Genomic DNA, 26,206 nt, shown 5'->3' on the forward strand with positions numbered 1-26,206 from the left:
ACACACACACACACACACACACACACACACACACACACACACACACACACACACGCACGCACGCACACGCACACATGCGCACGCACGCACGCACGCGCACACACACACACACGCACACATCGACTGAAAGCAGGAAACGCATAACCGCACTTCTCTAACCCCCACACACACTTTTCTTCTTTCTCTCTGGTGCACAAATGAGTGTGTTCAGGGGGAGGCAGGGTGTCATGTCCCCCCCCCCCCCCCCCCGAGCGTTTGAAATGGGATTCAAAAGTCACTTTTGTAACAAACAAAAGACGTGTTTTATTGACAGAGAGCAACGCTCATGTTAACTTAAACATTTACAGGATGAACAAGGAAAGTCCGAATATTTTTTTGGTCAAATTTTTAAAAGACAAACTCCACTTGAACACCTTAAAACCCATTGATCACAGAATGGAACAGTTTATGACACTGCTAACACACTAACATTTCACATTTTTTAATGGCCTTTGCTAGACATTGTAAAAAAAAAAGAAAATAGGGTTCTAGACCCCGTTTTGATGAGATGCAATATTATATTCTTTGGTTTGAAAGAAAATACTTCTTTTTACGACCATAAAAAAGAATCGTACAAACAACCTCCATGTTGATTCACAGGCGACTCTGTGTTTGACCTTTGTGAGCAGCGGCCAGACAAAAGCCCAATTGCACCGTGTCCGTTGGATTATTTAAACAGCGAAATCACTTCCACAACAGTCAAGTTATTGTCAGAATATATATATATACAACACAAAATTCACATCAGTAACGTTGCTCGAACTCCATGTAAACGTCATGAAATGCTGCGCTTTAGGGCACAGTAACGCTTAGTGTGGAGCTGCAGGCCCAAACCCTCGCGGGTCAAACCCAAGAGTGAATCTGTGAAGTTTATTGAAAATTCTGTCCCCGTAAGATGTGAGTTGTTGGGGAAGTAGATTGGAAGACTTTGGCAGTGACTGAGTTATTCCAAGGGAACCGTACACATCCATACTCTAAAATGGGATTTCCGTTTGAGTCACGTCGTTCCCATTCATCTTTTTTTTGCTGTCTTTTGCATTTCTACGCGTGCCTCCAAACAACATGGTGACTATGTGAGGCGTGACGAGGGTTTCATTCAGCCGTCGCTGTGTCCTCCTCATATCATGTCAAAATGCTGTCTTTTTGTCGTTTGTTGTCGAAGGTTCGTCATTCGTATTCTTCGTCTTGGTGCAACCAAGCTCTCCCCTTTTGGCTTTGGGGCGAACAGGTGAGTGGTACCGCGCTCACAGGGAGAGCTTCGGTTGGCTTTCTGTTGCTTGGGCCTCTGCTGCTAGTGGCCGCCTTTGTTCCGAGACGCCCCGGTCACCCAGGCGATAATGATGAACGACAGGCTCATGATCATGAAGATGACTCCCAGGGCAGCAAAGCAGGCGGCCTGTAGAAGGAAAACAAAAAAAGGACTTTTGCATCAACAACACATTAAAAATACAATTTTTAAAAAGTCGATTTTAAATGTACATTTCATGGCTGAAGGAACTGAGTTGCACCTGAATTTTGGGTCTGGACCGAAGTGGCTCCTGGTCTTCGGGAACGATGCGGATGTAGAAGATTCCCGGTAGGATGAAGATCAGGCTGGGGGCAGATGTGGCTCCTGAAGGGACCAAAGATGACAAAAGACAAAACGTGAGTAAATGTATTGTTGTGTACAGTAGCTTAATGCTTACACAGTTTACACATTTTATAGTTTACACTGTAAAAATGGGGCCCAAGCCCCAAAGCAGACGGTCACGTACCGATGAGGCCAAAGATGTCTTGGATGGAGGGCACGGAGATCACCAGTATGTTGACCACAAAGATGAGGCCAAAGGCAATGCCGATGTGGACCAACCAGCTGAACGGTTTTTCAGGGAACAAGATCTGGAGCAAAGCCCTGCGGATCTACAAGGGGGGAAGGACGGAAAGGGTTGAATACCTCCTAATCTTACTTAGAATTTACAAACGAAACTACATGAAAGGAGAAGGCGATCTTGTTTTCTCACCTCGGGTAAAATTTAAGTGTCATTGAACTGATGTTACGTAATGATAAGCTCTACGTTATCTTCAACATTTGTTTAGGTTCGATATAAAAACCTTGCACTGCATTTATTCTAAGAAGGCTCCAGCACTGAAGTTATTTCATGTTAAGCTCACATGCACAAAATGTGGATGTGGACACATCTTTATGCATTAAATACTCAGAGGTTCAAGATGATTTCATCGTGCAGAGTGAACGTAAACCCTAACAGACGCTGTTGTAGGTGACGGGTGTCTCACCGGGAAGAGGACCACGGGGACGGTCAGGGTGACGGCCACCAGCACGGCCACGCGCACGCACAGCAGCAGGACGTCCAGCGAGCCCCCCTGGCTGTAGGTGTGCAACAGCTCGGACTCCACCCGATCTGCGCACAACACAAGCCTTTGCCTCATGCGCTCCTTCCTCATTCCCAGCACTCTCAAATCTCTCATTTCAGCGTAGTGTCTCACCATAAAAGGTCAGGTAACCAAAAAGAGCCGTGAGCAGGTACATGAGGAACATCGCCAGGATGGAGACGTTGGCGACGCTCTGCATCCGTTTCTTGGTGGCACTGGGGGGGGGGGGGGGGGGGGTTAAAGAGAAGAAGCAAAAACATGAAGTTCCTTTTTACCTAAAACTGCGTTTCGACAGCGTTTTCTGTGAAAAGCAACGACCACATTCTGACTCACTCTCGTAGCTCAGTGTAGATCGGGAGCACCTCCGGGTGGCAGACGAAAGCAAACGCCAGAATGGGGATGGTGTACGCCGTCTGCGAAACAAACAGGCCAAAGGTCAGCGAGCGACCCCTCAGAGCATTGCGCGAGGTTTCCTTCCCCCGCTGTGGACACAACATGCCTCAATGCTGTCGAGGCAACACGCTGAGCTCATCTCAGTGAAATAAATGTCCAGCCAGCGATTCGTTGTTTTTTTTGTTTTCTTTGTCGTACTTGTGGGTTGAGGGTGAACAGTTTGGCCTCACAGGTCGCGTTAAGGACAGCGTGATCAAGAGCAGCGGGAGTGACGTTGTGATGGTCATCCTCCAGTGGACACGGCGTGTTGAATTTCTTGTAGACGACCTGAGGAGACGCACCGATTGGTTGATCAAAGACAACGCGTTGGATCAAGTGGCGTACTCTGGGTGTGTGTGTGTGTGTGTGTGTGTGTCTCTGGCTGCAGCTCACCGAGATGAGGAAAAATACCATGCAGGACAGGGAGAAGCCACTCGTGTAGCCCAAGTAACCTGCGGTGCAAAGGTGGTAAGACGTGATTTATGAGATGGTGGAAGTAATGGTAGTTTCATTTCAACACCGCACACGAAAGCAAGCTCAGCAACAAAAAGCAAACGCGGTAAAAAAAGAGTCCAACGCAAAACGACAGAATGAAAAACATACCGAGGTGTTTCATGAGTGCCAGAGGAAGGATGATGCCAGCACTAACAATCATGATCAAGTAGTTTCCATTCACGAACCACTCTCTAGGAGACAAACGGATGGGATGGGGAGGGGTGGGGGGGGTGTAAATCAGAACATCGGGAAACAAAAAAAAAAACACTGAAACGTCGTCTGAACATCTGGTTGACACTCACCCCGTGTCTTTGGGTATACCGAGGAAAGCTTCGATGACCAGGGGCAGCTCCGACTTGACGATGAAGAGGTAGCTGGACATCGCTGAATAAAAAGGAAGTGAAAACAGCTGCTCACATTGATAGACGACACACGCATGAAATGAAGTGAGAGGAAGCAGCGTGGCCATCATTTACCTCCAATGTTGTGGACTGTGATGATGCAAGCGGCCAGCATTTTTCCCGGGGCCCCAAAGGCCCGATTCCCGAGCTGCTCATAAGCCCGGATGCCTAAAAGAAATATATTATACATAAAAGAGTGTGATGAGTCATGGATGCCGGACTGAGAAATAGGCTGAATCAAGGCAGTGACTAAAATGTTTAATCAACTCAAGTGTTTTTATGACTGAGTCTCTGTGTTCCTTCGCATATTGCTCAGTACGACCTAAAAACTGCAGCATCACAGATCGGCTTACCAACAACCCCAGCACTTCTCAGCAGGAGATGAATGGAATACGCCGACAGAATGGCAATGGATACCAACAGGATTCTGAATAAGCAGAGATTCGGGAAATACAATTTCATTTAAAATAATTAAAAATAAAAGGACAACATTTAGATTGGCCCACCGAACATTCTTCTTAATTTATTATCCTAAATGATGACATAGGGTGAAAATAGCCTGAACCCCCCCCCCCCCCCCTACCGGCCACACTGATCCACTGTCTTGGATCTGATCACCGCCGGCTATTTTTAAACACTCGAATCAGATTTAGGCTCGTGTGTTTGTTTGTATGCAGTATTACACCTGCAGGTTTAAAAGGCAGATGGACAGAAACAGAGCCTCCTATTTCTAGACGTGAAAGGACCAGAACCAGAACCAGCCAAAAGGACTTAAAAATCTTCACTGTGTATTAACCAAACGCGCCCCGAGGATGGTGCGCGTACGCCGACTTCACGCACGTCTCTATGTGGGCGGAAACACACACCATCGTACAGCACAGCGTTCAGCCAGAATGAGGACCGTGTTTAACGTGGACTCACAGAAAAAGAATGATTCCAGTGTTGGCCATCGCAAAAGCCAGTCCCAGAATTCCACTGCCCATAATGGCGTTACTCAGATTAAAGATGGACATGCCAAAAGAAGTCTTTCCCTCGAACTGCAGGAGGAGGACAGCAGATTAGGTTACGCAAATCAAAAGCATCACTGTCAGCGACTGTGTCGGATTTGCAGCAAATCAAGTTTTATTCTGAAAGCTTTGCTGAACAGAGGCCTCTCACGTCTGTAAAGCGGCTTTCTCTCTTGACGCCAGGTTTATGTGGGAGAAACTCGTCGTGTTCGGCCAACGCATCCAAACCGTCAAACCTGCAACGGGACACAAATCACTGGTTGGAAGGAGCCCAAAAATAAATAAATAATGATATTTGAACTACAGTAACTCAGTAGTTACTGTTCATTTGTGAGTCTTACCCATCGTCTCTGCTGTGTCCATTCATTTTCTGAAGCTCCATTGTGGTTGACGCCAGAGAGAGTCCACCTCAAACTGCCAGGTCTAGAAAAAAGACACGTCGTTTAATTAATGCTAAACGCTCTTGATTTGAACTTGGCATGTGTTTTACTGTTCAGATGTTTGTTTTCACACAACAAACGTAACCTTCGTGCGCTGATTTGGCCAACTTTCTGTTGTGCGACCTCTGCGTGTGCCGTGACCTTTCCATGGCGTCCGTGTGCATGAGCGATAACGTTAACGGGGTCCCACGGTAAGAATGGTGACATACGTACACATTCCTTTAGTGAGACAGATGTACGGCGTTGGCTCCATAAATATGGGGTAATGTGGCAGTGGCCGCTCCGTGGAACACGGCATTCAACAAAGTATAACTACAGCTCAGAAATGTGGTTTTTAAAAGGGCCGACCTATTTTTAAAGTCTTGAGACGCGAGCTGCTGTGATTCTTCCACTGCTTTTTTTCTTCTTTTTTTTTCTTCTTTTCTCCCTTTTGGAGAAGAGTCCAGCAAACCGCCGACGCCTGCAACGCAGGACCATTTAAAGCTCCACGCGAAAGGCTTTTAAAAAACCCCGTTGTCACAGGACTTATGTCGCTCTAATCTGCCGTGGGACACTCAAAGCTGGGCGTGGACGGACCTCTGGGAACCGGCGTAGGTCCGTGCTGCTGACACGGGGTCATGGGATCCTTTCCTTCTCTATGCGGGTCTGCTCTGAGCCATTCCTTGAGCGTTTCACACAAAGCTCACACATTTCTTTTTTTTAAAATGATGATCAGCGGCTACAATAAGTCCTGCAGCCTGTTGGCCGGTGCCGAAGGGGCCACGAAGACGGACAAAGGCTTCCTGTGTAACCGCTTGCTATTTGGACTAAATACAGGAGCCGTTTCCCTGCACACTGGCCCCAGGGCGAATTTAGTTTAGAGAACTGTCTTTAGCTACATTACAAACCCATTTGTACCATTGTTCACGACCACCCAATGTCAGTCACATTATGACATTTACTTCATTGTATTTCACGAAAGGTTGAGATGGATTTATTACCACCCAGGTTCTAAAAAGGGAACATTCTTTGCATTCACACGTAGGGGGAGATGGAGAAACTTTAACCACGAACCGGTTCCAAGTTAAATATTCCAACGGCCCGTGTGAGCAGCTTGTGCACACTGGAAACAGTGAAACAGTTCAAACAAAGTAAAAATAGATATGGTGCCCCTGTTCTTTCCATCTGAACAGCCCACTGTCATTTAGAACATGTTTATGAATATGACATATTCGTTTACACAAGGACGTGGTTACTAACAGTTAGACACAGTAAATCTTACTGAAGCTTTACGATCAAAGCAGTAAGTACCACGTGGCTCCTGTCTGACGCAACGCGCAGTCATTATGACAGCTCTTTCCTTTCTCACAGTCTGTGACACACACACACACACACACACACACACACCTTACAGCAACTTACCCTCGTGGTTGAGAAACAAGGCTTGTTTTCTCCTCTGATTGTTAACAGAAGGAATCCTTGTGAACGTGAACTCAATGTTCAAATCCTCCCAATGTTTGTGTACAGCTTCGTCCTTCTGAGTCCCTCCAAAGCTCCTTGTTGGTGAAGAAGAGAGAGGGGGGGGGGGGAGAGTGAGAGAGATTAGAGGCGAGGAGGAGTGAGCGGGAAAGAAGAACACCCATATTTAACCCTTTGTGGAGGTGTGACTCTACCTGTGGTGGATTTAAGAGGCACGGCAGGGATCCACTCAGCAGGGGTCCATCCTGAAAAAGGCGTGTCATTTAATCCAAGCAGGTGAACCACAGGAAAATCCCAGGAACCAATGAAATCAACAGAGCTTCTGGGGGTCCATACTAGAAACACATTAGCATGTCATAACAGACTATGCAATTGGGAAGGAGGCGGGGGGGACAGCTGAGGGGGGGCTTTGTTACGCCATTGGCTGCCGCTCGCTGACCGTTTGCATCCTGCCGGAGGTCACAGGGATGGTAATTAGCTTAGGAGTTAAGTGCTTTTTTAAGATTGCCCACATGTGATGTGTGCTCGAGAGTGGAAACATGCAAACTTGATCCCAAGCGAGCACGTGGACGCACACACACACACACACACACACACACACATGCCTTGTTCGGCACACTGGCTGAACATCATCGGAGACACGCGCCTCCAACTTGTTCGGGCTTACGGCCTCCTCTGCTTCTCAGGCACCACATTTCCGTTGGCTGATAAAGGTCAACTCCACCGAGATACAGGGCTTCTCAGCACACCCGAGAAACACCCACGTTTGCTTTATCTCGCCGTGACACAAACCCACCCGTGGAAAACGTGTCCTTGTCTTGTGTTCATCTAGTGGCAGTGTTCATACCTCTAAGAAGCATTTGAGACATTTTTTCTTCAGAAAGCTGGATATCATTAAAAACAACGGAAAGGTCCACACATCCACATACTTGTATGTGTCAAAACGGATCTCCCATCACAAGTCAGTCTGAAAAGAACTGCCAGCATGTCAAAAAAATAGAAAGGGACATCATTGGTATATAACAGGGCTAAGAAACTGAGCAGAAGCCACCTGAACAGAACGTTACCACACCGCTGCTCTCGGTACCTTTTCGTTGGCATTAGTGACAACCATTTTCTGAAGCACTTGCCCACGTGTATGAATGGGAAATTGTGTAATGCTGGAGCGTCTGCATCGTTGCCGGCCTGCCGGCCCTTTTTCTGGCACTCACCACTCGGGGAAACAGTCGCGCAGACGGACGTCCTCCGTCCGGGACGAAGCAACAGGAGAAAGGAGAAAACCTGTTTGCCGAATGAGGTCACGAACGAGCTTCTCGCGAAGCAGAGAAGTTCCCTGGAGCCGTGAGGGCCGTAAAAAGAAGTGAGAGGGAAGGCGGTAGTAATGCCATGTCACAAATCAACAAGCCACTCCCTGTTCCTGAGCAGCACACACATCGCTCTCTTCATGAACAACTTGAGACTAACTGTAGGTTTTAGCAGCTGTCAATGTTCAGCTCAGCGTTTTGCCCTTTTAACTAAATGCCAAAAGGTGATAAATAAAAGCCACATCCTGATTTGAGATACTCGGCCTGCTGACCTAAATTACAGCGGTTATATTTGAACTGCGACGTGCTGCTGGTGTCGGTAGATAACAATTGAAGCTCTGTGAAGTAACAATTTTCTTTCCTTCTTTGTTCTTCAGCTTCATACCATCAGCCCAATACCTGCTCCATCTAGTGGGGACCAACACTACGAGGCTAAAGAAAACCTCTGAGCAGGCTGAATCTGTAGAATGAAACCCCTATGATGTAAAGCACTTTCATCCGTTAGGTCAGTTTTACTTTGCTTCAGTAGAAGCAAGAGATTCATTTATTTCTATTACTTTTTTTTATTGATTATTTTGTATTGCTTGAATTGTGTGAATAGATAAAACAACTAAGTCCTTCCCACTTCAATTAATTGATACACCTTTTAGTCTATAAAAAGTGGGAAATACAAGCAACAATTTTGGCAAAAAACACCTGTTCAAATCCCTTAGAACATTTTTACCACTGAATAAAACTGAATAAAAATGGTGCAAATCCTCACAGAAAACACTGAAACCTGATTATATTTAATATATATATTTTTTTTCACCAGAAAAATGTATTACATTTTCTGTGAATCAACTAACAAAGCCCTTTATAACTCAAAGTTATAGAAAATAGTTTATTATTTTTTCAGTTAACAACAATCAAAATAGTTCAAATGACGAGACATCCTTACAGTGCTTGTTTGAGCGGAAGGTTTAACGACAGGTCAGAAGAAGAACCATAGAGAACACACGTCACTTCCCCCTGTCGACCCACGTGAAGTAATTACAGCGAGCGTCCGGGTTGGACGCGTGTCCCTGAGGACGGGCACACACAAAGAACTGCTTGCCCACGTTTGGCCCTTCCTTTTTCACAGTGCGAAGCACGCAGGGCTCCCCGTGGACCTTGCAGCAGGGCGGTGGCGGCGGCCCGTGGAAAACAGACTTCCAAAACCCCGAGGACGCCCCTTTGTTGGCGTCCGGGCTCCCCGCAGCGCGCCGCGCGGTCAGAGGTTTCGCCGCCGCCGCGTGATCGTCCTCGCCGCCGCCGCTGCTCGTGCTCAGCTGGGTGCCCCCGCCGGGCCGGGGCGCTTTGTGGGAGGCGCCCACTCGGTGGGCTTTTTCCACACACTGCTGCGGAGGGGCCCCGGCGGAGGGGAAAGCGCTGCTCAGTTTGGGTTTGAAAAAGGAGAGGAGGCTCCCCTGAGGGTTCGGAGACGTCTTCACTGTCTTTGTCTTCTTCCCCTTCGGCGCAGCAGGGTCTGATGTCGGGGGCCGTCTTTTGCCGCCGACGCTGCCCGCTCCGGAGGGGTTCGAATTCTCCCTCTTCTCCCCCTCCTCCTGAGACCCGGGCAACGCAGCGCTCTTCTCCGACCGCGCCGCCGATTGGTCCACTTTAACCAGGAAGCGGGAGAGTTTCTGCTGCTTGCCGGCAAACTCGGGCAGGTAGCGCGTACAGAGGGCGGGGGGCTTGGGGCCGGCCAGCAGACGGCAGCCCAGTCGCCCCCACACGGGGCAGTGGTCCGACCCCTCCACCTCCGGCATGATGTCGGCTGCCACAAACTGCTCGTGGGCGAGTCGGTGGTCGGCGAGCACGTAGTCGATGCGCGTGCCGTAGTTGGTCTGTCGCGCTCCGGTGAGCGTGCTCCAGCACGTGAAGGCGCTGGTGCGGGTCGGGTGGAAGAGGCGAAAGGTGTCCACGAATTTCCCGCCGCGACCGGCGTCCTGTGAAGCTGCGTCGGGTTCTTCATTGGGATCCTCCGCTTTCATTGCCACTTCTTCTCTGCCACTGTGCAAGAAGGAATTCAGCCATTTCCTTCCAGGGTTTTCACTGAAATCATCCTTTGCAGTGAGAAAAACAAAGAAGGTGGAGTTTCATTATTATTATTAATAAGCATATTCTTTGCATTTTTTGGCAGAAGCAGACTTTTTAAAACTAATATTATTTTATTATTTTGGTTTGATTACTCCTTTTGTTGTTGTTAAGTTAGGCACTTGAAATGTAAGGCAAACAGTAAGCGGGTTGCGTAACCTTTGGTCACAGCTTTGCTAACAGATAACTCTCGTTTCAGGTGTCATAAACTAAGATAAACTTCCTATATACTATACAGATATGACAGTGGTAGTAATTTTCTCCTGCTACGACAAGACATTGATTAAGCACGTTTGAAAAATTACGACGAGACAAAAACATGGATATGAGAGTATTTAATCATCCAACTCACAGTATCGCTGGGGTCACAGTGGTCTATTTGCCGGTGAGATGTATTTACATCTCCTAAAACAATCACATGGCTGAAAAACACAACAGAGACACCATTAACTCAAATGAAAGAGTAAAGGGGACGTTCCCACGATACACTTTCCAAAATAAGATGTAAAAACTGTGGAAAGTCTCACCTCCCTTCTTTCAGTATGGCTTCAGCCCGACACTGAAGCAGCTTGTAGAACTGCAGTTTGAATTGCTTTCGCTCCGGCTTTTCAGGGTCAGCCCGAGGACAGTATACATTGATTACAGTAACCATTTCCTCTTTCTCCCGACACCTGTAGGGGAAGAACAGAATCCAAAAGAGACACCTTCACCTTAGTTTACCACTGCTTTAACAGGTGAATTACACACGCATTCCCCCCTGATCTTCATCAACCGCTACGTTTTCAGCTACGACTTGCACTGTTCTAGTTAAAGGAAACTAAAAATGAAGACGCCAGTAAGGATTACAAGGTATATTCTAGTGCAAGAGTACCTGAGCACAGATCCCCATTAAAGCAAATATAACATGCAAAAAGCCTGTTTTAAGACAACAACAAAAAACATTTTCTGTTACATGATTCTGTGCTGTGTGATAACGGCTCGTCCTTCATTGTCCAAAGGCTGCAGCTCCTCGCTGCTGAATTCCTTCTGGTCACCGTAGCATCCCACGGCCCCTTCGTGGTTGGTTAGCAGACCTGTGAGACCCTCCTCGGCAGCAAATGGAGTTGCACTGTCTTTACAGTAAGTGGCAACCCCTGTGCACGTGAGCAAGGGAATGGGGAGTTAGTTTGAAGCAGTTCGGCGTGTGTCAGCACTGCAAAGAGTCATTGGTAACATGGATCTTCTGTGGCTCCAGTAAGTGCCCGTGGGGTGAAGTTAATTATGGCACTTTTATTCTAGGGTCTTTTCCGGTTAAACTAACGGTAAATATAATTGGGCAAAAATAAGGTCAAATGATGCTCATATGACAAAACAATGCACCTGAATAGCCGCTGCGCCCTCGACTGAAGCTGAAATACGAGTTGTAGCCTTCAACGATGGCAGTTCTTTCATCGAGGAGATCTCCTGTGGGGGACACATTTTGAGTTTACTTTTTTTTTTATTCCTCCTTATAAACAGACTTCTTCTGACGTCATGCCGCGCCCGTCTCCACGTTTTCCCCTGACACCACTTACTTGTCACTTTAGTTTCTTGGACACAAATAATGTCAGCGTCCAGGGAATCAAGGGCCGTTTTAATGCCGCCCCTAAAAGTCCTTATGCCATTAATGTTCCAGGTAACGATTTTCATTGTGATTCATGAATATTTGACCGTTGTTTGACAGGGGACACCGCAGCCAGACAACAATGTGAACACCCGGAAGTACAAAGGAAGTAGAGAAAGGCACGAGCGGAAGTGAAAGTGAGCGGAGTTATTATTTTTCTTTAGTTTCGTCTTTGTGGTTTAAAATAAAATTGTTGTATTTATTGCATCGGTGTTTTATCGCATTCCCCATGTCTGACATTAAAATACTTTATTGGTCTGAAGATAAGGACAATTTAATGTGGGTGTAATGCATTGCGACGTTGCCTAGCTAGAGGGGGCAGTTGTGCCTTCAGGGTTTCGGCGCGCTTTCGACGCCAGACCTCACTGTGAAACCAGAGAACCGGGAGGGAGGAAGGGTCTGCGGTCGCTCGGTAACCTGGGCTGGTACCCTTGGCTACTTTCCAGATTGGCAACCGTTGTTTCCCCGAGGAAGTAACCACAGTGGACGTTCGCTCGCAGCTTAGCGATCTCCGTCTTTGAAACGAAACCCGGAGGGTGAGTAGCTCGTTTGGCTAATGTTCCAGCGATCTAGCGTTAGCCAATTAGCTTGTCTGACGGGATGCGACTGGCGTTGCCAGAGGAGCCGTGTGCAGCGGACCGTCATGTCAGCCATCGCGTTAAGCCCTCGTAGTTACGTTTAACGTTGACACATGACAACGACAAGAAGTGCGTTAGTAATAAGTAAGTGACGTTATCTCAATTCTTCTACTCGACTGAGCCGCCATCGCGGTGCTTTCGTTTGCTACCCGCATCGGGTCTGAACCCACTCCGGCTAGCTAAGCTGTCAGGTCGGTGTCGTCTTATGCTTTTGTATCTCCGACAGAACAGCGTTGCTAATAATGAATTAAATTAAGAAACCAGCTCACTTCGGATTTTACCTCAAAAGAGAACAATGTTTGAGGAACAACGTTAAATTTGGTCTTGGGAGGTGGTTTTGGACGGCTAGGAGAGACAGATGCTCGTGGGGGTGCATCACTTGGCCCCGGACATCGCCGGCTGGTGTTTCCATCTGCGGTCAAAGGAGACGACATTTGGAAATCGGGGAGGACTGCCCCACCCAGTCGATACGGGGGGGTGGGGTGTCAAAGTAACCTTAATCCAGTTCCGCTCGACGGTTAAGGTTACTTTGAGGAGGACGCTTTAAACACCGGGTATTTACTACGCAGGAGACATTCGCCATCAGCCTGTTCTGAAGCAAGTACCAGTAACGTGGCTGATGTTCATCGAGGAGCCTCGGTTTAACATTTCCATCCCCTTTCACTGCGGGGAATCAATCTGACGATACCAAGGGTCCGGTGTCGATTTCAAAAGCAGGATATCAGCAATGTGCTAGTTGTGGATTTAAAGTGCCCATAACATCTGGTGACTAGATAATTACAAACTGCTCCAGCAGGTAATCCACGATTTGGATTGATCTTTTTGTGCAGACATTTGAGCAGGTTTTCCCCTTTCAGGATAATCCCACCCATTGCTCTTAGCTCCTATTGTTTCTCAATATGATTCATACCAATTCCATCCTGCCCATTGTTCTAAGAAGTTGCATATATATATAATACATAACCACCGTCTTTGTGTTTTTTCCCCTTTCTGTTGTGTAGAGTAATGCGAGTGGGGGAGTGAGAGGCAGGTGGTCCCCGTAGAACATTGGCGGGTGGGAGGAGGCCAAGCAAGAATGCTGCAGGCGGACGCAGACCCGGCAGGTGCAGAAGCGGAGATGGGGAGCGGAGATCTGAAAACGGAGGTGGTGCGGCTAACCCTGGAGCTCCAGGAGGCCACGGAGGAGAAGCTGCAGGCCGCCCGCTATGGCCTGGTGGTGCTGGAGGAAAGTGCCGCTCTCAAGAGGAAACACAGGCAGCTGGAAGAGGAGTGTGAAACCCTAAAAGGGGAGCTGCAGCAGCTCAGAGAGGTAGGAACACCCAAGGCCTTCCACTTACTTTTTGTCTGAGAGATCGCTGGCAAAATTTAAATGAAGTGCAAATGTAAACGTTATCCGGCTGGGTCAAAGAGAAATGTAGATGTGTGTGGAGTTTATCAAAACCACAGAAAAAAATAACCACCCGGCAACATTTGAATGATTGCAAACAAGAGACAAGTATATGACAATTCCAATTTGTGTGTCCCATGTTGTGTTGGGGCTGATTACATATGTACAATTTAAGAATAAATGGCCAACAGGCTTGCATTAGAGACATTTGTACAACAGTGGATAATGTTATTATTTTTTAGGTTAATAAACTTTCCACTAGAAACACTTGTATAGTCATCATTTTAATTGAGCACTAACATTGTAAAATGCAATAATTGTCAAACCTCGAATTATTTGTTAATTATATGTTAATGTCAAGTAGAAGGAGGCTGGACTGAGTAGTTAGCAGACAGTTAAAGAAAACACTAATTTTATACATGTATGATTAACATCATTTTTTCCTCATCGAGCAAACTTGAATATTTACCTTTAATGTGTCCGTGGTTCAGTAACGGTGTAGCACTTACAAGTTAAGGCCCACTTCTGATTGTTGAACGAGTTTGATGTGTATGGAACCTGTCTCAAATTTCACTTTGCCCCGTGCGCTGGCATCATTGTTTTTATTATGTGCCGGGGACATATGACGATGATTCCTACTTTATTGCATTTGGCTAACTTTGTCAGTCTATCAGCACAGTACCAGTTCTGTTTCAGCTGTGGCCTCGTGCTATTCTTTCAATGAGGTGGCTTGTGATCGCATGCTGAGTCAGTTTTGTCATCTGATGCTGATGGCATCACTTGGTAAAGGCTGTTAAGTGATTAGGGCAACTCGTAGAGCCAATTAGTCCCCACATCTGGTGATCTTCATCTTGCACTGAATGTTTTTTCAAAACTCTGAGACTTAGTGAGAAGATGAATTACATTGTAACCTCTCTGTCTGTCTCTTTCTCTTGGGTAAAGTTTAATTTGTTCAATTCTGCTGACTCAAACTACTGGTTAAAGTCTTATGTTTCATTTTGTGGAAATATGAAATTCTGTTGCCCCAAGCTTGCTTGGTTGATATTTGAGGGTTAATATTGTTAACGATGTCACCGATGCACCAAATGAGTCGTGACTGTATTGGTGGAACCGGCTTTAATAACTGGTTTTATGTATTAAGGCATCTCATAAAATCCAAACCGTCACGTGGGCAGATTCTTTTTGTTCTATGCACCTTTTCTTTGAATTTATAAATTTGAAATCCTGCTCACAATTAGTTATTTAGAAATGAATGTCTGCCGGGATAACATTACAACTGCTCATAAGCTCTTTATGTCTTAAAGTACGTCGTGGTACAGGATTTCAGCAATTTTCTAATCTGCATAAACCTCATATGATGGCTGTTTACCAACTGAGGCTGTGGAAGGGTTTTAAGAAAGCCCACGCGGACTAACGTGTCGTGAATTAGCATCATCAGTGGTGCAACGGATCATACAACTCCGCTTGGATCATATCAGGGACGCAGTCACCAATCCAGTCAGGACAAAAGGAAACTGAGCAAGATCCTGGATCGCTCCTTTTTTTTTGGGCTGCTAATAATAACTGCAGACTATTGCTGATCTGTATTTCCAGATGCAGATCCCTTTGTTGTTAGATTATAGCTGATGGTCAGAGGCTCCACGCTGTTTGTGTTTTTTGTGTGTGCAAATTTCCCCAAAACAATTTCACCCTCTCTGAAGTCGGTAAACCATCAACATATTTAAATTGTTATACTTTCAGGCCGTAGTAATGTTTCATTATTAATCATTTATTATATATTTTCCTCTACAAATCCACAGCGGTCTGTTACGCCCCTAATCTTTGTACAGCCACGCAACAATAAGTGGTGCGTGTTTAGTAGCATGTTCATCATTCAGCCCCCTCATCTGATTGTTCATCTGAAGCTGCGAGAGAGAAAAGCCGTTTTTTCCAGTGCTGTCTCTAAAGCTTTGCTCATAGTATCACATCGGCTACATACGAGCACAAGCTGCTGTTTCAGAGTTGCGTGTCTTCTTACAACCTGTATGCCTGTAATCGGGTTAAACGTGATCGTGTTCAGTGAAATCCTGTTTCCCCTCCTTTTTATTTACGATGTCTGCGTTTCTTGCCTCCATGAAGAGCATGAATTCTTCTCCCTCAACCCTGAAAATGTCGTTCCAATGTGTCCTCTAACCCTTTTTTTGTTTGTGTAAAGGCATTTGCAGATTCTGTAAGCAGCCAAAAACGTGCAGCTGCTGATGGAGAATGCCGGGAGGAGGATCTGCTACAGGAGACGGCCTCTAAGGAGGCTGCCATGGCAACGCGCCTTGAGGAAGTCCAGGCAGAGCTCAAGCAAGCACGCCTTGCTCTGAGCAACGCCCATGCAGAGATCGATAGGCTGGGGGTGGTCTCCACCCAGTTAAAGAAGGTCTAGTGGCTCACTCAGTACATCCGCACATTAGTGTTACACCAAATACTATTATTTCCTGCCCAGTCCTGATGCATACAAGTAAACCATGTAATCGCTGGTCTATAGATTCCCTCGTTCCTTAATGAGCTCTGCATGGTTAGCAAAACTGCTACTTTTAATGTTGCGCTTTGTACTGATTTCACTGTGGGTTGTTTTCTTCAGGAGTGTGAGTGTCTGGAGGGCGAAAAGGACCATCAGAGGGATGAGATGAAGGAATATAAAGTACGTGAGCTGCGCCAGTTGCAGGACAACGGCGAATTAGAAGAAGAAAACATCTCTCTGCAAAAACAGGTGTCTGTACTGAAGGAAAACCAGGTCAGTGTTCACGCAAGCCGCAGCTTTACCCAAAACGAAAAGTCATCAAATTCCCAGTTTGGAAACTGCCCCTCATTACTAGAAATCCCGTCAGGTGCAAAATGGCAAACTACTTTTTCTTTTTTCTGGGGGCGAAAAGATTTAATTGCTATTGATCATCCCAAGATGCCTTTCCTCCTAATCATGCACCCGATTGTGTAGCACAGAGCAACGTAGGCACAGACCCGTCATTGTGCTCCACATTTCAGGTGGAGTTTGAATCGATAAAGCTGGAGCTGACCCACAAGAACGAGGAGCAGGAGGAGCTGCGAGGTCAGATGGAGGAGGCCGAGAGGCTGAAGGAGATTGCAGAGCGGCAGCTGGATGAGGCCCTGGAAGCCCTGAAGGAGGAGAGGGAGCAGAAGAACTGCCTGCGGCGAGAACTCTCCGCCCTGACCCTCAACCCCTTCGAATCCGTGGGGAACCTGGAGCTCCACTTGGACCAGCTGGACGACAACCAGGAGGACGGCCCGGGGGGGGAGGGAGAAGGTGAGGGAGAGGACCAGGACAGCGGCATTAATAACGGCCCTGGTTCTGCTCCCGGTTCTGCTCACCCTCCTCACTTGGCGGGCTCCAAAAGTAACGGCCTCATCCAGCGCTACTCCACTCCGCGCAGCAGCGACATGTTCCTGCGCGCTCCCGCCTCCGGGCTGGTGTCGGACCTGCTGAGTGAGCTGCACTTCTCTGACAGCCAGAAACTAAAGCAGCAGCTCTTACAGGTAGGCGAAAGGATTTGAATGAAGAGGAAATGCATTTCCAAGACGGGTCATGAACGTCTGTCGAATGCCTGCTCTCTACTGCAAACACTTTGCCCTCATTAAGAGCAACGCAGTACGTAGAGAAATTCTTCTGTGATTTGCCGACCTGCAGAGACATTTAGCAGAAAGTGTCCGTTGTACTCGTGCTGAGCAGTGAGGATGTCTGCCGCTTCCTGCTTCAGACCACATCCCTCGCCCGTTGGTGGAGTGAGCCTTGTCTTTATTTAACTCCCACCTGATACAGTTCCTCCTCACATATACAGGGTATTTTGAAAGTCTTGAACCACTATGAGGGATATATATATATATTATTCATGGTGCATTTAAATTGGGGGTTGGGTTATGTGGGGTGTGGAGCTGACTGGGTCATCCACTCCATAAAAAATGCATTAGGAGGTGGTGGGGGAGAGAAATTGGTGTCAGAGAGAATTGCCCCTTTTAATTTTCTATGGAAACTATTTAAATATAGGTGAAATGGATTAATATGCAACTAATGAGCGGCAGTAAATTAAGCAAATTTGAAGACTTGTAAGCTCATACGGAGATGTTCATGTTTCTTTTGTGAGTCCAGGCAGAACGGGAGAAGTCCAGCTTGATCAGCAAGGTGGAGGAACTGCAGATGCAGCTGGTGGTGTCCAAGCAGGCGTTCAGTCAGCAGGAGGACAAGCTCGGATCCCTCACGCAGCAGCTGGAAGCCGCGCAGAGCGGGCAGCACCCCAAGCACGAGGCGGGCGGCGGCGACCCGGAGAACGGAGACGCCGTCTTCGACTACGAGGTCGACACCAAGAGCAAGGAGGTGCTGGAGGCGCGAGTGCGTTCCGCCAGCGAAGAGCTTCTGAAGCTGCGGGACGACCTGTCCCAGGCCGGAGCGCGCTACAACACCCTGGAGCACAGGTACAAGCAGGAGAAGGACCGGTGGCGGGCGGAGGCCCAGGAGCTGGCCGACAAGATCCGCCAGTGCATCAAGTCTAGCAAGCAGGACCAGGAGCGCATCGGCGAGCTGGAGAAGGAGATCGGGGCCACGCGGAAGGTGGCCATCGACTCGGAGGGGCATCTGAGCGTCGCCCAGGAAGAGCTGCTGGCCTTCTCCGAGGAGCTGTCCAACCTCTACCACCACATCTGCGTGTGCAACAACCTGACGCCAAAGCGAGTCACCCTGGACTACTACCGCGACGGTGCCAGGGCGAGCAACGCGGGAGGCAGCGCCCGCAGGTCCCACTACGTTCACTCCCCGCAGAACTCCCAGAAGAAGACGCGGGCCAACGACGCGTTCATCTCCAAAGCGGCGGCGCTGCAGTTCATGGGGGAGGTGGACAGCGCGGGAGCCAGTGGGGAGTCTCCCAGCTGCCCCGGATCCCCCACCCTGGACTTCAGGGACCCGTCAAACGTCCGCAACTTGGTGGCCGTCATCCGTTGCCAGATCAAACACCTCCGGGTAAGACCGCAACGCTCAACTGAGTGCGAATCCTGCATCTCCTTCGTTGCGGCTCGATAGCTGAAAGGCGGCCTGTTTGTTTGAGGCGAATGCCGTTCCTCCATCACACACTTCTTGTTGAAACTACTGCTCAGTCCCAACAATTCAATGTGGTTTAGTAGCTCCCTTGTTAGTGCAAATCCAACACCTGGTGTGGGAGTTGTTGAATCCTCTCACATGTTTGTCACTTTTTTTCTGTTAAACACACAACATTGTGACAAATTGTCTATTTGTATTCTCCCAGGTGGCAGTGGACCTCTGTCGTCAGAGGGGTGCGATGCCTTACTCGGGCTTCAGCAGCAGCGGGGAGTCAGAGCGGGACGCTGAAAGCCTAATGGAAGAAGTTCTGAAACTCAAGTCCCTTCTGAGCACCAAGAGGGAACAGATTGCTACCCTGAGGACCGTCCTCAAGGCTAACAAACAGGTATGTCGTGGCAAGCTCGATAGCAGTGGGTCCTGTGAATCTCGTTAAAGGGTATAATCTAGTCACACACTACCGTTCCACTGACGGGTCAATCAACCAGACCTGTGAGGGAGCTGATGATATAATCTCTCATGTCTGGTCGTTTTGGTTTTACTTCTGTTTATCTGCAAAACATCCTGAGGACGTCTCTTGTTACAGAGAGAAGGTTGTGAAACAATGCTCTTCTGCTTCTGTTGACTATACGCTCAGCTATTGTTGATAGGGGCCGGAGCACAGGGAAGAGGTCTCCACCATTATACACTTGTGACCTTGACATAAGCGGCTTCTCGTCTAGACATTTCCTCCGGCTCACGTGGGTCGGCACCTTGAGTACAGCGGGATGTTTAACTCTCCTCCCACGTCCCTGTGGCTCAGTCAGTGCCTGACCTGCTTCTGTCTTCCTTTAGCGCGCACACGCTCACACACACTGAAGGTAATCTAATCTACTGAGCGGTACAATCACACTGGAGTGTTCCCTCTCTAGGACCATGTCGGCAATTTTTTGTATTGTTGATTACATTCAAGTCAGATATGTAAAAGGAGACCACTCAAAAACTGGGCATAAGCTTGGCTTCTATCCACAATCCCACTCTTCAGGCAATCATTGTGCTTTGATCATGCAGCCCACCTCGTGGTCTTGGCAGAGAGATGCAAAATGCCTTAAGACAGCTGTGTTTTTGTTGTTTTTACTGTTTTTCTTCTTTATACAAAAGTGTGATATGCTTTTTAACAGCCCTACAAGAAGGGAATAATGGTGCTACAGTATTTCGTAATTGTGCAACCACCCTCCTTGTCAATGTAGACCGCAGAGTTGGCCCTGTCCAATCTGAAGACCAAGTACGAGACGGAGAAGAGCATGGTGTCGGAGACCATGATGAAACTGAGGAACGAGCTCAAAGCCCTGAAGGAGGACGCAGCGACCTTCTCCTCACTGCGAGTCATGTTCGCGAGTCGGTAAGTTTTCCCCTTTTTTTAACTATGAAAAACAAGGTACGCCTTATATGCTGTAGTATTGTAAAAGAAAGTCCTTCACCTATTTTGTTCCATGGTAAAGTAGGTTGTTCTTTGCTTTTGAACCTGACTTACTTCATGCGTAGTAATGGTGCGGCACGGCGGCGGCCTTGTAATAAGCTTACTGTTCTTGTTGCGCTGGTGGACAATCCACCGGTTCATGTGAAGATTATGAACCACATGCTCTGCCCTCTGCAGTTGGGGGAGGAGGCAAGAACCGATTTTATCCCATCGGACCAGGTCAACAAGGGAGAAGCCTGATGTGGGTGGGAAGGTGCTGTCGGGGGTTAAGCCTAGTTTATGGGTCTGCGCTTTCAGAGAAACGCAAGGACACGCGTCCTTTTTTTGCCCCGCCTTGCGTGCTTGTGTCTAGTCGAGCGTCAAAAGCTACGCTGTGAATGCTCTGCAAACTACATCCTCTCCGGAGTCTCACATTTCTCACAACACCGCCATTATTAAAACAAATGTATTTTTTTACGAGAGAATGGATCAGATGGAAGAGCGGACTATAAGGACGCGCAGATGGCCTCCAATTAATGCAAACGTCAGTTTGCCGGTCGAGGGGTGAACAAAGTTGTGGAGGAAAATACGGCAGAAATGTGTCCGTGATGAAAAGCCGCAGTGACGATGCAAAGGGCAAAATAATCAAACCAACGCCTTCCACACACAAAGACGTCATTCTCTAGGTCGTCTTCAAAACGTTACTCCACGTAGTGTTCTGGTGGTCAATTGCTTTGCAACACGCGCAAGCCTTTTAGGACCATGAATTACCATGAAAGACGCAGGCACAGTTGCAGAAGCATGCGCCAGCCTTTAAGCTCCAATACTTCACTCACTAGGCACTAACCTCTTCAGTGGACCCGAGTGCTTGGATAATTGTTTGGAGTCACTCTCGCTCACACACACACACACACACACACACACACACACACACACACACACACACACACACACACACACACACACACACACACACACACACACACACACACACACACACACACACACACACACACACACACACACACACACACACACACACACACACACACACACACACACACACACACACACACACACACACACACACACACACACACACTGTTTCTGTAATGGCCAGCAGAGATGTTTTTGTTTGTAATGCCCAGAGAGGCTCCTTAGGTGTGAATTACCTGTCTCGGACTTCTTCAGACAGGTATGAGCTGACATTTGATTCACCTTTTAGAAGGATTGGGGCGCAGACTTCTAGTGTCTACAGCAGGCTAAAGATTACAGCTTAAAAGATCTCCTTGTCCGTAACCAAGTGATGTGGTGCCATCGTGTGGATCGCTGCGGCGATGCCTTTCTGCATATGAAATGACAACAAAGGAATATTCATTTCAAATGTATCATTCCAGCTCAGATAAATTCTTAGTGATGTCGTCTTCACATGCACCCTGGATTTTTTAAATTTCATATCGTAGTAAATTCAATAATTTAATTGTCCTAAAACATAACTTGTGTGATGAGATCCCTTTTGGTGTTTTGCTTAAGGTGTGATCATTGGATGTTATTAAAAAAATTAACAATTCAGTAATCCAAAGCTGCTTGATTAATCAATAATGAAACTAATCTTTAAGCTTGTGCATGTTGCATCTTTTCACTGTGTGCCACCTCTCAGGTGTGACCAGTATGTCACCCAGCTGGATGAGATGCAGCGGCAGCTGGCAGCCGCCGAGGACGAGAAGCGGACCCTGAACTCGCTGCTGCGGATGGCCATCCAGCAGAAACTGGCCCTCACTCAGCGCCTGGAGGACCTGGAGGCGCCCCTGTCTTCGCACAGCCTGAACAGCAGCCCCCGCCGCTCCCGGGCCAAAGAGCTGGCCAACAAGTCGGGCCGGGCTCCTCGGAGCCCCCGAAACAGCCCCGCCCGGCCCCCGCTGAGAAGCAGCCCGCGGGCCAGCCCGGTGCTCGGCGGCAGCGTTTCGGGGCTGGCCCCGCACCACCTGCGGGGTCTGACCCGGAGTCTCCACACGAGCCCCGTAAGAACCGCGCTCTCTCTTTGCTCCAACGACGCCGCGCAGACGGGCTCCCGCCGGGGCAGCCCTCTCCCGCGTGACGCCACCTTTGTTAGGAGGCATAGTGTAGGGGAGATTTTTGACACCGAGTCGAGTCCCGGTTACCCCGCAGCGCGTAAAGGCTCCACCAGTTGTGTTCCCAGCGGGTCCGAAGTCAGGGATTCAAAGAAAGGTTTGTCAGGACGGAGAGCTTCGGTCCCCGTTCGTCAGGACACCTTCATCACGACTCGTGTTGTGCCGGCCTCATCCGGCAGGCCCAAGTCGTCTTTGTTTTCTTCCTCCACAGATAATCTAACCTCTTCTAAAGCCTCGCGTGTGTATCCTAACAAACCCGAAGCATGGCGGGAGAGACGACTAAAGCCTGATCTCGAAGCGTACTTGAATGCCTCGTTAGGCGGGAAGCAGTTGACTCGGAGCGCGTGTCAGCCACTCGCAGCATCGTCGCCGTTGACCGCCAAATCCCCGGTTGCCCCGGAAACCGCATCGCTTCCCCCCGTTGACGACCCGCCTGGGAAGAGCAGGCTGGCCGGCGTCTTTAGGGAGTCGAGGCGCAGAGCGCCGGCCCCCTCGAGCAGAGCCACAGAGGAATCGCTCGTTAGTGCCGGTCGGGGCTCCGCTAGCAAAGCTCAGGGCACGCCGGCCCGGCCGCGGAGCTCGCACTCTAAATCATCCCGCAGGCGATAAGCGGAGTGGCCAGCGGGTTTAGGTTCAGTGTAAAGCTTCCTTAATACCTAATATACATTATTGTAAAAACAATTGAGCCGTACTACGCTATTATATATTTGTTTAGTGGTATTTCGTTTAGATTAACGCTATTGTGGTTATGATTTTGCCTTCATACATCTCATGCCTTTGTTAGGAATGCCGTGGATCCTGTTCATATGATGTCATCCTCATCCTTTTAATTTGAATTAAATGTGTTTCTTTTGTGTCTCTGTGTGCCCCTGTCTCTGTAGCGCTGAAACACTCCTTTCATCACTCCAACCTCCCTCTTCTCCATAAGGACCTGTCTTCATGTTGACTCCCTGGCTCCCACCTTCTTTCCTGACTCGAGACATCCTGTCCATCAGATATGACGCAACATTTCCCCGTCTACCCACCAGAACCATGGATTTAAAAAAAAAAAAAAAAAAGGTTTAAAAAAATAATAATAATCCTCTCATCCCACCCGGCTGGTTTTCTCTGCTTGGATCGGAGAAACCTGCATGCAGCCGGGAGCAGGACGAAGAGAGACGTGTGCTGCTTGTTGCTCATTGACTGTGTCTTGTCCCCGAGTGGATCCAACTTCCCTCTGGACTCGTTCAAGGCTGCTGTGTGTTGTGGTGAACCAGTGACAGTATTTATTCCGGAAGGAGAGGGGTGGGGGGGGGGCGTTTGCAGTGGTTACTGTCCTCAGACTGTGGTTTGACGGTCGGAGGCCGTGCGTCTTTACACTCTTGCCTTTAGTCAGGCGTCCTTGGTCAGATCGCTCTGGCGTCTTAGTGTCAGTAAGCCATTAGATCCCCTGTGATGAATCCCCCGAGTAGTTGTTTTTGTAGAACAATGCAGCCTTACTAACACAATTACCGATCCCACAAGTAGAGAGCTTACTGCTGCATTGAGGTCTCTTCCTCTCACTGATGGTACCGTTGCTTGTCCTCTTTTGTCCTGTGACGTGCCTGGCACTTTGGCTTTTGGCCGTTAGCCGAGCCCTTTAACTAGAGGTCAGTAAGAAGGCTTTAGTTGATGGAAATCAATCAGCCATAAGTTCACCCCCCTCAGGTCAAGCAGAGTAATCCGATTCATGATTTGGGAGATCTTAAATGAGCGTCATACTTGAAAACTATGCAGACCATGTCAGGACGATGCCTGTGTGCTTCTTGCTGTTCTTTTGAGTCACGAAGGGTTTTGAATCTCGACTTTACTCCAGTACGTAATGGTTTGAGCTTCTGGAAGTGATCTGTGCATTACAAGCATCCCATTGCCTGAAATGTAGTCACTTGTTTGCCTGTTGTTTTTGAAGGAAAGCGTTGCATCACTGAAGATTTGAAGTTGTGATTTGAGCAAAACACGAACATGTTGGGCCAGTCTTAGCTACATAATCATAACTACAGTTCCCCATTCAGCTTCTGCTACTTCTCAGTCCTTTTGAGCAACTAAGCAACCATGTTCCTGTTTTGTACACCATCATTTAATGTAACCCCGCTTTTGTGTGCGACAGAAGTAAGCATGTTGTAATGAACTAGTAATTACCCACTAGTTCTTCCCCGAGGCTACGGCATCCATTACTTTCCGTTAGCAATGCTAATAGTGCTAGCAGGCCACTGTTAGTTGTGGCTTAAGTAAAAAAAAATAATGTCCCGTTATTTGAAAAGCATTACACAGTGCTTTGGTCTATTAGACCATTATGACTTAAAAGGAAAAACCTAAATAAATCTTAATAAACAATATTTCAAAGAGGCGTAACTGCTGTGAGGAGCTTCAGAGGGTCTGGAAATGCAAAGAAGAACAAACAATGTTGCTTACAGAGTAGTTTGATGCCAGGGCCGTGATATGAGGGCAGCAGCACAGACGTAGACGTTGGCACTGTAACAAGACCTGCCTCAACTAATGCAGTTAGTGTTCTTTTATTTTAATTCACCTGCAGTCGACCAATCATGCTCAACTGTCCTGTTGTTTAGTAGAAGAGGCCACGACCTGCTGATTTGTTTTATTTTTTTGTGCCTTGGTTTTGATTTGGTCTGGTTTGGGATTACATCGAGTTTTCTAAATAGAGGCTACCTTTCAACACTGGAGTAGTAATTCTTTTTTTTTTTTTTTTGAAGGTATGTTTTATTTAATTTGCCATTAAGCAGTATTAGCACTGAATAAGGGTATCTCATTTTGGTAAATATTTTCACTTTTTAGCTTGCATGCCTAAATGGACTCATTACTATTAACTAATGAACAATTAAGGCAGAAAATAATGTATCCCAAACATTATAGAGAGACGGATGAATTCCTAGGCTAAGAAGTGGAAATGCTTTAACAATGTCATATTTCTTCAAAGGTTGTAAATGGATTTCTTAATCGATTTAATTCTGTGCAGAGGTGTGTATAATTTAATTGCCATTGTTGTATAATATTTTAACTGTATTTATGTGGTCTGGCTTCTGTGTCTGTACATTGTTATAGAGGACGACGTGCACACTCCGCATAACACATCGGATGGTCCTCAACTCTTAGTGTGGAACCTCCTTTGACCTGTGAATCGCTTTAGTCAAGAAGAATAAAAACAAGCCAACACTGTTTGTGGATTGTGGTCTTTTGAGTTCAAACAGTCGTGGAATACTGCTTGAAGTGTCCTAATATTATACAGACGGCTGCTACTACTAGTTAATGGTAAAGCTGCTGCTAAAAACGTGTGCTTTGTCTGTGGTAAAAGCACTTATTCTAGAAGCTTACTGGAATAATTTGTCCTAGAAGGAAACTAAATGAGAAAGAGAACCTAGAGGAGTAGAGCAATTGCTTCGAGATCTGAATTATTCTGCAGTCTCAATTCAGATGTCTACATTTTAGAACTTGGGAAAACCACCCAAAATGGAAATTGCAAATTGCACAAAAAAACACTTGCACAATAAAGTCCTGTAAAACAAAAGCAAACCATTACCTAAGTGCATTAGAATACCAACTTACTTTGTCTCAGAGCATCACCCCAAGTCTAAAGTCTATCAACATGTTTAACCTGATCTCTACGCGCATGGAGCAACATGTTCTGGAGCTGATTAGTAGCCCACATATTTACTGCTGCCACCTCTATCTAAGGCCAGCTGGTAGAACAGGTTTGATAAGCGCCAGATCTCCTTGTGAGGAGTTAAAGTAAACAAAACTGTAGACTAGAGTATATTAGTACAGCAGTTCATATAGATAACCTTTACAAGCAAATATGAG

The 26,206-nt window shown here is 47.4% G+C and overlaps 3 protein-coding genes across 5 annotated transcripts; 1 reads left to right on the plus strand and 2 right to left on the minus strand.

The window, feature by feature from the left end:
• Nucleotides 1-278: 278 nt before the first annotated feature.
• On the minus strand, nucleotides 279-8,002 carry LOC119223579 (sodium-coupled neutral amino acid transporter 3-like). 2 transcript variants are annotated; one of them, XM_037480931.2, is made up of 18 exons: nucleotides 7,854-8,002; nucleotides 6,837-6,887; nucleotides 6,586-6,719; nucleotides 5,086-5,158; nucleotides 4,896-4,980; nucleotides 4,659-4,774; nucleotides 4,091-4,164; nucleotides 3,813-3,905; nucleotides 3,639-3,720; nucleotides 3,445-3,527; nucleotides 3,235-3,293; nucleotides 3,001-3,129; nucleotides 2,743-2,822; nucleotides 2,524-2,624; nucleotides 2,314-2,438; nucleotides 1,794-1,938; nucleotides 1,548-1,651; nucleotides 279-1,435 (listed from the first exon to the last, which is right to left on the minus strand). In XM_037480931.2, the coding sequence occupies exons 4-18, from the start codon at nucleotides 5,124-5,126 to the stop codon at nucleotides 1,331-1,333; spliced, it is 1,422 nt and encodes a 473-aa protein (XP_037336828.2). In that variant the 5' UTR covers nucleotides 5,127-5,158; nucleotides 6,586-6,719; nucleotides 6,837-6,887; nucleotides 7,854-8,002; the 3' UTR covers nucleotides 279-1,330. The 2 variants fall into 2 exon arrangements, with proteins under 2 accessions (XP_037336828.2, XP_062421977.1); XM_062565993.1 differs by having other exon boundaries at nucleotides 5,086-5,167.
• Nucleotides 8,003-8,583: 581 nt separating this feature from the next.
• Nucleotides 8,584-11,795, minus strand: apex2 (APEX nuclease (apurinic/apyrimidinic endonuclease) 2). The gene is made up of 6 exons (XM_037478698.2): nucleotides 11,618-11,795; nucleotides 11,424-11,507; nucleotides 11,017-11,197; nucleotides 10,592-10,735; nucleotides 10,417-10,486; nucleotides 8,584-10,033 (listed from the first exon to the last, which is right to left on the minus strand). Exons 1-6 carry the CDS (start codon nucleotides 11,730-11,732, stop codon nucleotides 8,948-8,950), a joined length of 1,680 nt encoding a protein of 559 aa, XP_037334595.2. The 5' UTR covers nucleotides 11,733-11,795; the 3' UTR covers nucleotides 8,584-8,947.
• A 199-nt stretch (nucleotides 11,796-11,994) lies between these two features.
• zgc:162200 (uncharacterized protein LOC558638 homolog) lies at nucleotides 11,995-25,566 on the plus strand. Of its 2 annotated transcripts, none has more exons than XM_037478697.2 (10): nucleotides 11,995-12,242; nucleotides 13,346-13,653; nucleotides 15,926-16,138; nucleotides 16,343-16,495; nucleotides 16,744-17,253; nucleotides 17,864-18,727; nucleotides 19,011-19,190; nucleotides 20,032-20,183; nucleotides 21,901-22,261; nucleotides 23,254-25,566. In XM_037478697.2, exons 2-10 carry the CDS (start codon nucleotides 13,420-13,422, stop codon nucleotides 23,257-23,259), a joined length of 2,673 nt encoding a protein of 890 aa, XP_037334594.2. In that variant the 5' UTR covers nucleotides 11,995-12,242; nucleotides 13,346-13,419; the 3' UTR covers nucleotides 23,260-25,566. The 2 variants fall into 2 exon arrangements, with proteins under 2 accessions (XP_037334594.2, XP_062421968.1); XM_062565984.1 differs by lacking the exon at nucleotides 11,995-12,242 and adding an exon at nucleotides 12,297-12,428.
• The last annotated feature ends 640 nt before the right edge of the window (nucleotides 25,567-26,206 follow it).

Source organism: Pungitius pungitius, chromosome 1 (genome assembly GCF_949316345.1).
Source record: "Pungitius pungitius chromosome 1, fPunPun2.1, whole genome shotgun sequence".
NCBI lineage: Eukaryota > Metazoa > Chordata > Actinopteri > Perciformes > Gasterosteidae > Pungitius > Pungitius pungitius.